Source organism: Podarcis raffonei, chromosome 17 (genome assembly GCF_027172205.1).
Source record: "Podarcis raffonei isolate rPodRaf1 chromosome 17, rPodRaf1.pri, whole genome shotgun sequence".
In the NCBI taxonomy this organism is placed as follows: Eukaryota; Metazoa; Chordata; class Lepidosauria; order Squamata; family Lacertidae; genus Podarcis; species Podarcis raffonei.
Window position 1 is genome coordinate 13241824 of NC_070618.1, and position 13090 is coordinate 13254913.

At 43.5% G+C, this 13090-nt stretch overlaps 1 protein-coding gene across 3 annotated transcripts; it reads right to left on the bottom strand.

Moving 5' to 3' along the window:
- Positions 1 to 1381: 1381 nt before the first annotated feature.
- Positions 1382 to 9845, bottom strand: KLF4 (KLF transcription factor 4). 3 transcript variants are annotated; one of them, XM_053372008.1, is made up of 5 exons: positions 9317 to 9843; positions 9008 to 9128; positions 6149 to 7106; positions 5891 to 6055; positions 1382 to 2990 (listed from the first exon to the last, which is right to left on the bottom strand). In XM_053372008.1, the coding sequence occupies exons 1-5, from the start codon at positions 9319 to 9321 to the stop codon at positions 2815 to 2817; spliced, it is 1425 nt and encodes a 474-aa protein (XP_053227983.1). In that variant the 5' UTR covers positions 9322 to 9843; the 3' UTR covers positions 1382 to 2814. The 3 variants fall into 3 exon arrangements, with proteins under 3 accessions (XP_053227983.1, XP_053227981.1, XP_053227984.1); XM_053372006.1 differs by having other exon boundaries at positions 5891 to 7106; positions 9317 to 9845; XM_053372009.1 differs by lacking the exon at positions 9317 to 9843 and having other exon boundaries at positions 5891 to 7054; positions 9008 to 9106.
- Positions 9846 to 13090: the final 3245 nt, after the last annotated feature.

Sequence of the window (13090 nt, forward strand, 5' to 3'; positions counted from 1 at the left end):
TTTATAAGGATGGAAGCCCCATTGCTAAGGAAACATGCATAGGATTGCACCATGGGCACCAGCTAATATGCACCTTAGTCTACAGTCAGCTACACAGGTTGTGATGAAACATATTAAGATACTTACAAACTGACATACTATTCTGCAAATAATCTCTCTGCTTCAAATCACCTTCTTTAGCCACAAAGTTTATGCCTACCATTCTCTCATACTGACCTATTTCACAAGTTAGTGAGACAAGGATAAAATGAGATAACCCCGAGTTTCAGAACAGGGCAGAGAAGCAAGTACTCAAATGAATCTTAGGGGGTGGTGAATGAGTTTTCCTGAATAAGCTCACTTTAATTGCACTTACCTGTTTACTGTGATGACTAACAATTTCTAAGAAAAAAATATATCCAAAGCTTTTCTCCAACCTCTGATGTACAAATGTATTCAAGGTAAAAGAAAAAACACTGCACAGGGGAACACAAGTATTTTCAAATCCAAATTTACTTATGGGGAGGGAGGTGCCGTGAAATTCGGCCAAGTGAATAATATTCAAATAAAATGTAAATGTCAAACAGTGAATACGGCATTCCTGAAGTATGCTTGATATTAAGTTTCTACTTATTCTTGCTTTATCAGCAACTAGGAAATACGATCTGAAATTCGCGGTGAAATGAATTGCCACTTGTATATACTTGTAAGGCAGAAAGGCAACAGCCTATAGCAGATTTAAAGGTTAGAAAAGGCTTTTTAATGGCAACAGTGTGGGCCTTAGAATCCTGAAGACAAGTCTTAAATTTGCCAAGATCTTGCTTAGGATGTAGTACAACATAGGGACTAAGAGATCAAGTAATGGAGGCAGGAAAATCCCTGCTCCAGATCTTTCCCCTAACACATATTATAGGTGGTAGCCTCAAGCAAGGCATTTTCTTCAGCTCCCAATCAGCAAGATGCTTTACAGGGTTATCGTTGAGGAATGGCGTACACAAATCAAACACTTTACTCAAAGTGCTAAGCAATATTGTTACCTTGGAGCTACCAGCCAACTTTGCCCTATTGATCTCATTTTGTGCCTCTAATTATTTGGTTGGATTATCAGTATTAAAGATACCCAGTTAAGCATCTCTGGTTCTCCAGGGTTAAACTCATGGTCAGGGTTGTTTTAAGGAAACAACAATATGGGGAAAAAATGAAGCCAGTATTATCCATAATAATTAGCCACTGAATTTCGACCTACAGTAATTTCCTTTAGGAGTAAGCTTCATTGAACTCAACAGGGGTTGTATAAGAATAAATATGCATAGAGCTAGATAGTAAGCACTACTGTTCCTTAAAACACTGATTAAATTCAGCTCTTTAAATGCAACATGATTCAGAAAGAAGGAAAAGGCACTCAGATAAAATAGGTTTATTTAAAAGTTATTTTCAGCAAAAATGAATATGCAAAATACAAACTCTGACAAAATGTTCATTTTTCACGTCATAGTTTACAAATATACAAAATAGAAGTCTCCTTAAATTTATATTACATATTTATTATGTAAAGAACCATATAGAAAAAAAATATTTGTTCTGCTTAAGGCATATTTGGAAATAAACCATTGTACAAATTATTGCACATTGAAACCACAGTGCATTACAGACTGTCTGCATAGAAGATTAAAAGAGAGACAAACACAAATAAGCCAGGTTTATCAACCTGACTTAGGTCATCATTAACTGTAGATCGGAAGACAAACGTATTTCCTTGTCAAATATGCAGCAGTTGAGAACTTTGGCATTTTTGGTACCTTAAGAACCAAAAGTCATTCAGCACCATGAAAATAGACTTTTAACCATAACTCTGTACCTGAATTTCTTCTTCCTCATTTGACATAGTTTAGTAATGGCTTTTTTTTTTAAGGAAAAAGAAATTGCAAGACTACAACATGTTTACAATATTGCATTGAAAATAAATCTTAAGGGAATTTAGGGTGAAGACAGACATAGCATTTAAAGAGAAGTCACAGTGGATTCTTCAGCCATGGTGTGAGGCAACCTCCCCCCTCATTCCCCCCCACTTTGCACGACATTTATCCTCTGTGAAGTTAAATGGTGAGGTTTGGTGTCAGTTTTGTCCATTTCCCCCCACATTCCTTGCTTTAAAAATAAAATAAAGGTAAGTGCAAGTTGCACCTTCACACATTCTCTCTTCTCCTTAAAAAAATGAAAGTTTTAGAACTGTTGCAAAATTGCTTGAGGAATTTGGGTGGTGGGCAAAGAAAAGAGAGAGAGAGGTGTCTCTGAAGTCACAAGCACATTAGCAGAACAGCATTAGCTTTTGTGGCAACCTTGCACAAACATGTTTTTTGGACTTCAACCTTGGCAAAGTAGGGGGGGGGAGTCATTTAGATTGAATGAGATGAAGAAACTGCCAAAGCTGAACAGCCCCCACCGCTCTACAACGTTACACCTGTCTTCACCCATCATCTCCCTACGTAATCTCCCATTCTCCCCACCCTCAACAGTTTCGTTTTAACCCTGATATCCTTGACTTCCAGTCAATCCTTGGCAATCTGTAGTCCAGAAAGATTCAAGTCAGATTTTTCAATAAAAAAAAATGGAATGATACAAGATCCAGTCACTGTCCCCCTATAAAAGTTCCACAATTCTCTCGTCTCGTCTTTATTGTCCGTTCATTTCCACGCTTTCTTTTTGGAAAGACCTCGCTGGGGTTCTTTGTAGTGCTTTAAAGTGGAGTTCTCCCCTCTGGCGGAAGACAGTCTTTTGTGCTGTCAAATACTGAATCTCTCATGGCAGTAAAGGAAAAAGTTCACCACGTCCTGTTTAAAAGTGTCTTTTCATATGCAAGGCAAGGTGGTCAGACCTGGAAAACGCTCTGTCACACCTCTGGCACTGGAATGGGCGGTGCCCCGTGTGTTTTCTGTAGTGACGCGTGAGTTCATCAGAGCGGGCAAATTTCCAGCCACAACCTTCCCAGTCACAGTGATAGGGCTTCTCACCTTCAGAAATAAAGAACCATATCAATTACTTCTGTATCCTTCACAGATATAGGTGCATCATACGATTCAATAAATATAAGTTTGTTCCAGCAATCACAGTTACAGACAGTTTTCCCTAGGATCAGACTATTGTCATTATAGCTTCACATTAGCCGCTATAGCTGAACAAATTAGAAAAGGAAAAAATCTCATGCATATTTATTCAGCTGGCAAGACAATAGTTTTCTTCCCTCAAAATGCTGAAGGTGGTATAAGAAGCATTTTCTGTGGTGTGCGTACACCTATCCCTCAATCATTCCTCTTCAACAGTTCTGCAGGTTTTCTAAAAACCTGTAGAACCCGTTTGACCATGAACGGTGGCATAAAACAAACAGGCTTGCAAATAATGTACCCACATACCTAGCCACCTGTGGCTAATAAGAATTGCCTCTGGGTAACGAAGCTGGAAAACTTTGCAAAACTTTGCTGTTTTTCTTTTGATCACAAATGACTAGGCAAGCAAAATTATCTGTGGACTAGTATTATTAAACTAGTTTGCAAAGCTGGTGTTCACTACAGGTAACAATGCCTCACTTGTACCACCAATTCTCGCACACTAACATCTGTCACCAGCCTACATAAAATGAGGACATATCTAGAAGCATAAACATCTAAGGGACATTTTTTTTCAATGATTGCTTGGCAGTATGTTAAATCACAATACTTTGTTTCTCGATCTCTGCCTTGACTGCTTCCAAAATTAATGTTGCATGTAAGTATTCAGACTACAAAGGAAACCTGCACCCATTCAGGTAAGCTTAGCAATCAAACTGTTGTTACAACCACACTTTTCAGGGAACTAAAGAAAACGACGGAAAGCTATTTGCAGTCCTTCACTGTCAAACTTAACAAACACCCTCCTTTTTATATATATAATCAAACCAAGAACTTATGCGGAAATTGACATCAATCAGAAGTTTCTCTGAAAGTCAATGTTCTCAAGCAGTTTGGAGATACTGAAACAGTGTTGTTCAATGTATTTTAACCATGCTGACAGTGCCCTAACTTTATTCTTTATGCCCTAGCTTTAGTATTTTAAATCATGCTTGTAAGTCAGTTTGAGTCAATTTTATGAGTAGTACAACTAATAATTGTTGTTGATAATGCTAATAATAATAATACTTGTACACAAGTGAAAGCGCCACTTAAATCAGTGAATCTGTTTCCGGGTATACATGTTAAAAACTAGGCTTTTAGCACTATTAACACGTAACAAGGCACTCCTAAACTTGCTTATTCAGAGCTAAGCCTGTCTTCAATGAACTAACAGGTTACCTGCTACACTTTTACTCATAACACCCATTTTTTTTCTTAAGAGTGTCTAATTATTATTAATTAGAAAAGATATTCAAGTTATGGCAAATTTAATTGAAAAACAAATACTGCCATTCAAAGAATATTTACTCACAATTAAGTCCCACTGGGGGACTTAATTGAGTTCCACTGGGGGACTTAATTTCCAATTGAACGTGTTAAGCAGCAAGGTAAATTATTGTGAGTAAAACATTATTTCATAGTAAGATGAACGTATAAACTTCAGCAGCAAGAACTAAGTCTGTTGGTTATTTTTATCACTTTATATGGCTGGCTGGAAAATCCAGAACTGGATGTTTTCCGAAGCTAATTAACCAAGTCTGTTGCTAACTGGCAGCCGTTTTATACAACAGAATTGAGGAGAAATTAAATTTAACAGTTTGTGGGAGGGCTGCCCTGCTTCCCCTGAAGTCAAAACAGTCTCAAATTAGAAGTTGGTCTCCAAGATCATAGCCAATCAGCTAACATTTGTTGATTTAGAGAAAATCTAAATGAGACTAAGCTCTTTAACCAGAAGCAACAAGTCCAACAAAATAAATGAATTATGGCTATTTGCAATTTCCATTCGCCCAAAAGAAACACCTCAGTGGCATTATCAGCATAAACATGCTTAATTCACTCTGGACTTCTAGCTACCTTGTAATTAGCTAGCCACATGGCCAGAGTCAGGCAAGAAAATCTTGCACGTCTGCAAAACAATTCCTTTGCTGTGGCTGAAACATTCAGAGACATTTTAACGAACTCCTCCGATCCGAGCCATATATTTAATGGCTCCCGCTATTTAAATTCTTATCTTGGTTGCAGCCACAGATATGCATATTTTAATACACTGGTGGAATGAAACTATTTAAAATGGATACCACAAAGGTACCCCACCAAAAAAGAAAAAAAAAGAATATGGTTGAGGGGGGTGTTGTTGCTCAGGGTGTGTATCCTCATCCTGCCTTTGCCTCTGTTAGACAGGCTGGCAGGTTTTAATATTTCCAAAACCACCAAAACCTATTTAACTAGAGTGTGAGAAAAGATGTATACATGGGTACATGAGAATGATGATTCTCTCAGACTGATGGAGATGCAGAAGTTTAAGGGCGCAATTAGCACAGCAGCTCACTTACAAGGCACAGTGGGATACTTCTGAGCGAACATGGATGGGATTGCACAGCAAGGCAGTTAAAAAAGAGGAATGAACGAGGCATCGCTGCATATAGAGTATGCAGACTCCTTTTTTGTGTGTCCCAACATCATATCACCAAACAAGTTTCACAAGCTTTTGGAAGACTTGCAAAACCGGTGCACAGAGTTACAGCGGGGCAAATGCATATGGCACCACAGGCAAACATGCCTTTTTCATACAAATGCCAGCTCTCTGGAACAACCTCTTTCCAGCCACATACAACAGCCCTACTAGGTTGGGTGGGGTGGGGTGTGCAAAAACAAAACAAAACCCTTTGCACAGCTGATGTTGGGCTATAGAGATTTGCTTTTGAGATAAGGGCATGAGATAAGGGATGCCTGGGACCTTGGCAGCACAGTTGAGCAGGGCTTACCTGTATGGGTCCGAAGGTGTGCTTTGAGGTGTGAGCTCTTTGTGTACGTTTTGCCGCAACCCGCATAGTCGCATGTGTGTGTGGCGGTCCTTTTCCTGGGCCATGACCGCCGCCCCCTCTTCGGCTTGGTCTCTTCGGCGAGGCAGCTCCCAGAAGGCATCAGCTCTAGAGGTGAAGAGGGCGGAGTCAGCATCATGCCTTGTACCAAGCGAGGCATATTTACAGGCTCTCCAAAAACATTTAGATAGTGAGACTGACCTTGATACTGGAGCGCGCTTGGTGGCAGCTGCTCTGGGAGAAAAGGAGGGTATCCCGGGCCAGGGTGGTAGCCTGGAGGAAGCGGCAGAGCTGGGTGACTTAAGCCCTGCGGGGAGGGGTGGCAGTCTCTGCTGTTCATCAGCTCCTCTGGAGTCAAGGGAGGGTTAGTCCTGCTAGGCAGTGGGCGCCCCAAGGGAAAATCGTGTTGCTGCGCCCTCTGAGTATTCCCATGGGATTGGCCAATGGTGCAAGAAGGGGCAGCCTCCTGCTTGATTTTTTGGCACATTCTGGGCACATGGTTATAAATAGGAGGCTGCACAGGTCCATCTGAACAAGGGGAGGTTGCAGCAGCTGGGTTGTTCTTGCTGCTAACACTGATGTGGTTGTTGTATTCCCCCATGTTCACGGTGGCTTTCACCACAAATTTGCCATGCAGGCTGCCCAGTGGGAATGGCTGCTGCTGCTGCTGTTGTTGTTGCTGCTGCTGTTGCTGCATATAAACTGGGTCCAGATCTGGCCTCATCAGCTCAGCTACAAATCCACCGGAAGGGGAGACGTCGTTGATATCAGCCAGGTTGAACGGGGCAGCCGGGGCCTGCTCCCTGTTGTACAGCATAGCTCCCCCTCCTCCTCCGGTGTGATCGCCCCTTTGCACTTGGTAGGTGAAGTCGCAAGTGGTAACTGTTGGGCAGTTGCTGCTCGAGACGGCGGGCGAGGGGCCAGGAGCGGTGCTTACTACTGCTGCGGCAGCAGCCGTGGGTTGTTCCTGGGGCATCAGGGAGTTGGAGAGGATGAAGTCAAAGTCCAGAAGCTCGTTCAACTCCTCCGTCTCCCGCCTTGACATAGCCCCACTGCTGCTGTTTGTGGTGCTGCTTTCCAGCTCAGAAGAGAGGTCGTAAGGCCGTCCTGTGAACACAGAGGGAATCCGCTTGAGGTGAGAGAGCTCCTCCCGCCACTTCTGTGGGCAGAAAAAGAAGAAAAAAAACCGCTGTTGGTAAAGAAGGAGAAAACAGTGCTGGTGAAAGCACACCAAACTTTCGAGTTTCGCAAAGCAGGAAAGGTATAGGAAAACCTAGGCATCAGCAAAACATGGCGACCACCAAAACAGGGGGAGAAGTCTTTCACAGACAACTCTTTGGGACACAACTGAGTTGCCACAACACAACAAGGGACAGTCCTCTGCTGATTGAAGTGAACCTGTCAGTCTGTTCAAAGCAGTAGTCGCATGGCCCAATGCAATCAGCTGCAGAATTGCAGGACTGTGAAACGAAACCCTGGACATAGTCAAGCCCCTATTTTATCATGTGCTGAAAATACTTAAATAACACACACTGCGGGAGGGGGGAATAAATTGGGAGTCTCTTGACTTCTGATATATGTGCTTTTAAGGCAAACTAGGCAATTGTCAAGTCACGACATGTTGCAGAGAACTTTCATTTTCCCTCTCCATTCTGTGCTACATGGTGTGTGGGGTTTTTTTGGGGGGGGGCACTGTAATATTAATTTACGGGTTCAAAGGATTGTCAGGACTTTTACTGTAAAGCCTGAAGTTGCAAGGTTTAGATGGAATAATTTTTTAAGTCTTTAACTTTCCAACTGTCTGTTCAAAAACTTGCCTGCAAAAAGTTACAAGACGTGGTGATAAAATTAAAGGCACCAGTTAGCAAATTTATGTTTGTTTATGTGACTATACCTAAGTTTATGCCCTTATAATCAAGTTACATTTACCTACTTATTAGTAAAGCAATGTTTTAGACACTACTGAGAAACAATGAGTTTACATGACTTAAAAAAGAGAAGGTATCATGTGGCTTTCTGCTGTTGTAAAGGAGCACAAAAATTAATACAAATCAACAAAAACTGCACGCACAATGTTAATCAGATTGCCTGCATTTGATATTAAACACACGTAGGCGTTTTCTAAAGCAGCATGCATTATACAACAGCAGCTGTAGGTACAAGCCATCAGCTTGAGACAAGCGAACAAAAAGTTAACCTAAGCACATGAGTAGGTGTGCATATTTCCCAAGGCTGCCCATGTATTAAAACATATGTATCCACACCCATGATTCTGGGTTGCGATACACTGCATATTTCAGCTTATTTACTGCAGCACAGATCTGGTAAAGCAGATCTATCTATCCCAGTTTCTCTTTCCCCCTACCATCCCACATTACAGAATGAACTTCAGGGAGCAGCTACGCCCCTGCCGAAGGTAAGAGCATTTTCCTAAATTGTGCCTACACACATTCTGAGGGTCTAGGGAACAACAGAGCAAAAGAGTACTGTAGTCAGATGAAAGTGCTGCTTTTTTTAAAAAAAAGGTGGGGATCATATCCCCGCAGCTGCTGTTAGAATATACATTTACATTGCAACACCCCCCCCATGTGTGTGCTTTCACAATTGTAAAGGGTGGAATAGCTCCCTTTTCGAACAAGACCGGGATTTTGTTTTTTTAAAGATGTCTCATTCAAACTCTGTTGAGACCTGATCAACTTCCACATTCCATCCTATTATAGGAACCTCCTCCATCTTCTAACATCCCACCCCAGCCCCAAATGCTTTAGCTTAAAAAAAAAAAAAGATAGTGGGGCTCAAGCCCATCAAGAAGCACCACCCTAACGTGGAATCCCATTCCACCAGTACAGGAGCTTGAGGGATTCTTTGATTCAGTGTTTCTTTGGTGGAAGAAATGCACTCCACACCTGTGCCGAAGGTCATTCTCATGTCCCATTAAAAGCAAAAACGCAGGTTCTGGGGGAGCTGAGCTCCTCTAGCACTAGTTTGATCCCTGAGTAACCCCCCCCCCGCCGCCCGTCAGCATTCACACACAACTGCCCTGCCTGGTTGTGTACTCACGTTACTGGCACCTGCTTGCCTCAAGGCTTTCTCCCTGCCGGCCGTGCCCGCTGCAAAGGTGGCGATGGAAGGGAGGAGGGTGCCGCTGAGAGCCATGTCAAACTCGCCGTGGGGCGGCTGCCTGCGGAAACGTCAGAAGGGAGAAGGGTGAAATAAACCGGCGAAGCCCTGGGTTCATCCACAGACAGAACGCAATCAAAGAAAAAAAATATCCAAATTCGGTTCTGGCATGCTCAAAGTTCAGATCCAAGCATCTTCAAAGGGAAGAAGGGGGGTAGAAAAAATGGAAAAAGGAGAAACATCACCCACCTCATTAACGTGCCAAGGGCCGGTGCTTGGTCGGAGGTCAGAAGTATAGAATTATTAGTGTGATATATATATAGATATATGTATTTATATATACTGCAACGGGATGTTGTTAACTTTTGTCCTTTGGGTTGCAAAAAGAAAGCAAACCAGAAACTTTAGAAAAATATATATTAAAAAAATTAAAAAGCCGAAGGACGAGCTTTTGCTGGTGGCTTCTCCTACGATGAGGAGCAGCCCCGCCACGGAGCTGCTCCAGCAGATTGCAGCGCGAGCAGCGGCTGGAAGAAGGCGCGAGGCGGTTCCCGGGGATTCCCTGCTCGCGCCGCTGCCATGAGGGGAGTCCGGGAGTCTCCCGCAGCCACCGCCGCACGTCCCTGGCTGGCTGGCTGCGCTAACTGACGGGCGGGGCCGGCGCGCTGCCTCGGTGTCCCTCTCTCTCTTTCCCCGTCACGCGCTCAGGCTTCTCCGCTCCTCCCGCCGCCGCCGCCGCTCTTTTCGCCGACCGCGGCCTTTGCGAACTGTCAAGCCGCGCGCCCGCCTCAGGCTGACTTATAAACTCTCCCGCCCGCCCCGCCCACCTCCGCGGGAGCCACGCCCACCACCACAGCCACCCCCGAGAGGCGGGGCTGGGGCATCGCGTCGCTACGGGCGACGGGAGAAAACAACAAACTTTACTCTCCCGTCCAGCACGTGGGGGCGGCGGGAGGGAGAGAGCGAGAGAGAGAGAGCAAAGGGATAGGCCGTGACGTCAGCAGAGCAGCTGGTTGGCAGCTCGCGCCCGGCGCTGACGCCAGCGAGGAGGAGCCCGCGAGGCAGCCGAGAGCCGCCCGTTGTGTTTCTGCTCGTCGCCCTCGCCTCAGAGAGGCGCTGCCCCCTCCCCCCTCCCGCCACACACACACACACACACACACGCACACAGAAAAGCCGCGCGCGCATCGTTTCAGCCGTTGCGCGCCAGCGGGCAGCGCCCAGGCGTCTCGCGCACCTGAGGGCTTCAAAGGGGGAGGGGGTCGCTATGCGTGAAGGGAAAATAGTATATAAAACACACACAAATATAAAGATATATATGGGGAGAGGGAAGGAAGGGCGGCTCATAGCTTCAGTTTTTGTGCCTCTCCTGGGTCAGCTCTGGCGCCTTTCTCTTACGCGGGGGTTTGGGGGAAGCCATAGATGGCAGTGATTTAAATGCGTTTCCCTCAGTCGTCGAGTTTAGCTATAGAAGTGGTGATTCCCCCCAAAATAAATTACATTTCTCCGGTGAAAATAGGGACGTTCTATTCAATTACGAAAATCAAAACATTAACGTTGTTATTTATACTCTGCCCATTTGACCGGGTTGCCTCAGCCAGTCTGCCAACATGTATGAAAACATAATAAAACATTAAACATTTTTAAAAGAAACATCCCTATGGTATTCATATACTTATCTCCTTCCCTGTACATACATATATGCTTATGTCCTTGGCTCAGGAGTTGCATAACTCCATATCCTCCAACATTTCTCTGATGAAAATAGGGACATCCTATTTAATAATAATAATAATAATAATTTTATTATTTATACTGCAGCCATCTGTACAGTGCATATATAAACACAATAAAACACTGAACATTAAAAAAACATAATGAAAACAACAACAATAATTGCACCTCACTCATCTGATTGGGTTGCCCCAGCCATTTTGGGTGGCTTCCAACATATATAAAAACAAAAAAACATTGAAAATTAAAAAACTTCCCTATACAGGGCTGCCTTCAGAAGTCTTCTAAAGGTTGTATAGTTACTTATCTCCTTGGCTTGAGGGTCACATAACTCCATACCCGCCAACATTTCTCTGACAAAAATAGGGACATCCTAAGGAAAAGCGGGACATTCCAGGATAAAATCAGAAACTGGGACGGCTTCTGTAAATCCCGGACTGTCACTGGAAAATAGGGACACTTGGATGGTCTGGAGTCGTCATCTGATATTCAGATAGCACTTTTAGAGAAGGATTTTGTTCATTTATTTTAGAACACCTGCCCCCCCCCATCTCTCCGTCCCCAGGTTACCATTTCCAGGACAGAAATAAAACACACGCTTTTAATTGTTAGTCCCACAATCAGTTTGAGGTCTAGCTTGGCCCTGAGTAATGCTCTCAGCCAGAGCTGCCCGCCGCTCATTTTGAATTAGAGGGAAATGCTTCCAGCCCAAAGGACAGGGCTTGCAGGCAGGCTTAAGCCTTGCCACCTGCCCTTCCTCTCCGCCATTGCCAGGCTATTCACTAGGATGCCTTGTCATTCATCCATCACCTTTGCATCCTGGTGTAGAGGAACAAGAACCAAACAAATGTCACATTAGCCAGGAGCCATTACCCTGAGGGGGAGAGAGTCACATATTCCTTGCTTTGCTTTCTGGAATTGCAACCCCTCCCAACACTTCTTCCCCCCACCCAAAATTCCTAACTATCCCATTTTGCCCTGACAACAATGGCGAGGGGAGTTTCAGTTGAAACATCTGCCCAGGGCAGTTCATAGCCAAGCAGGGATTTGAAGTCAGGCTTTCCGTGTTCAGGCCCAACCAATCCGTTCAATTCTGCCCTAGTTAATGCAGAATTTTTCATTTTTCATTTGTACTGCTTGGACCTGCCTATGCTTAAAGTATAACAGGTCTCGCCTCACTGCTCTTCTGTATGCATTTCCAACTTGTGTTTGAGCAATACTCACATGATTTGGTCAAACAGTAATTACCACAAGTAATAGGGTTCAGATTACGTTAATATGCTAGATTGTGTGGGACCCCAAAATTTGCCTTGAATAAAGTGTTACTAGGTTTAGGAGCCATATTGGGTGGCATGCACACCATACATTTAAAACACATCACTTTCCCAAAGAATCCCCACAGAACTGCAATTCCCAACACACTTAATGAACTTCTGGTCCCTGGACTTTTAAAATGTGCTCTAAACGTATTGTGTGTATGCAGCCTTGGAGAAACCCAGTAATGTGGGCCCAGGACATGTAGTTAGTGACAGGGAAAAATTGTGGTTCTGCTAAGTAGTCTTTGTCCACCATTACTGTTTCAGACTAACTGTTCTTGATGAAAGCTTATGTTCAGTTAGCTTTTCAAGTAGTATAGCAGTTCCAAAACAGCTCTGAAAATTTTAGATGGCTTCTGGAAACCCTGTTATTGCTGTATCTTGGACATAAGGTATCCTGGATCTGGAATTTTTCAATCATTGACCACCAGCTACAAATTGGTAAGAGTCTGCCTAATGTTTGCACATTTAACTATGGCAACATAGTGTAGTAGAGTTACAATTCCCTGTGTAAGGATCAGTATCAGTATAGATTTTTGCTAGTGGTGACATGAGAAAAAGATGGAAAGCAGAGCAGAAAAGTAAGAGGAGGTTGAAAGTGAAGAGGAAGTAAAGCAAACACTGTTAGGAGGGATGAAAGAAGATTTTTCCCCCTATGTGAAGTTACAAAAGCTTCAGATCATTCATCTGTGTCACAAGCTAGGATGTGTCACTTAATTGCAACTAATTGCCCTGCCCCTGCTTTAGTTGTTGAAAGGGATAAGGAACATTTTGTTTTGTCTCCAGCAGACAACCACTTAGTTGTTCCATGAGGAGAGGGGGTTGTAGTTTTTTTAAATTATTATGTTTTGTGTTTTTATGTTGTAAACCACCCTGTGATCTCTGGATGAAGGGCAGCATATAAATTCAATAAATAAACAAAATAATAATAATATTCTTCTTTGCTTCCTAAACTGATGTGTTCTTCCAGTAATAT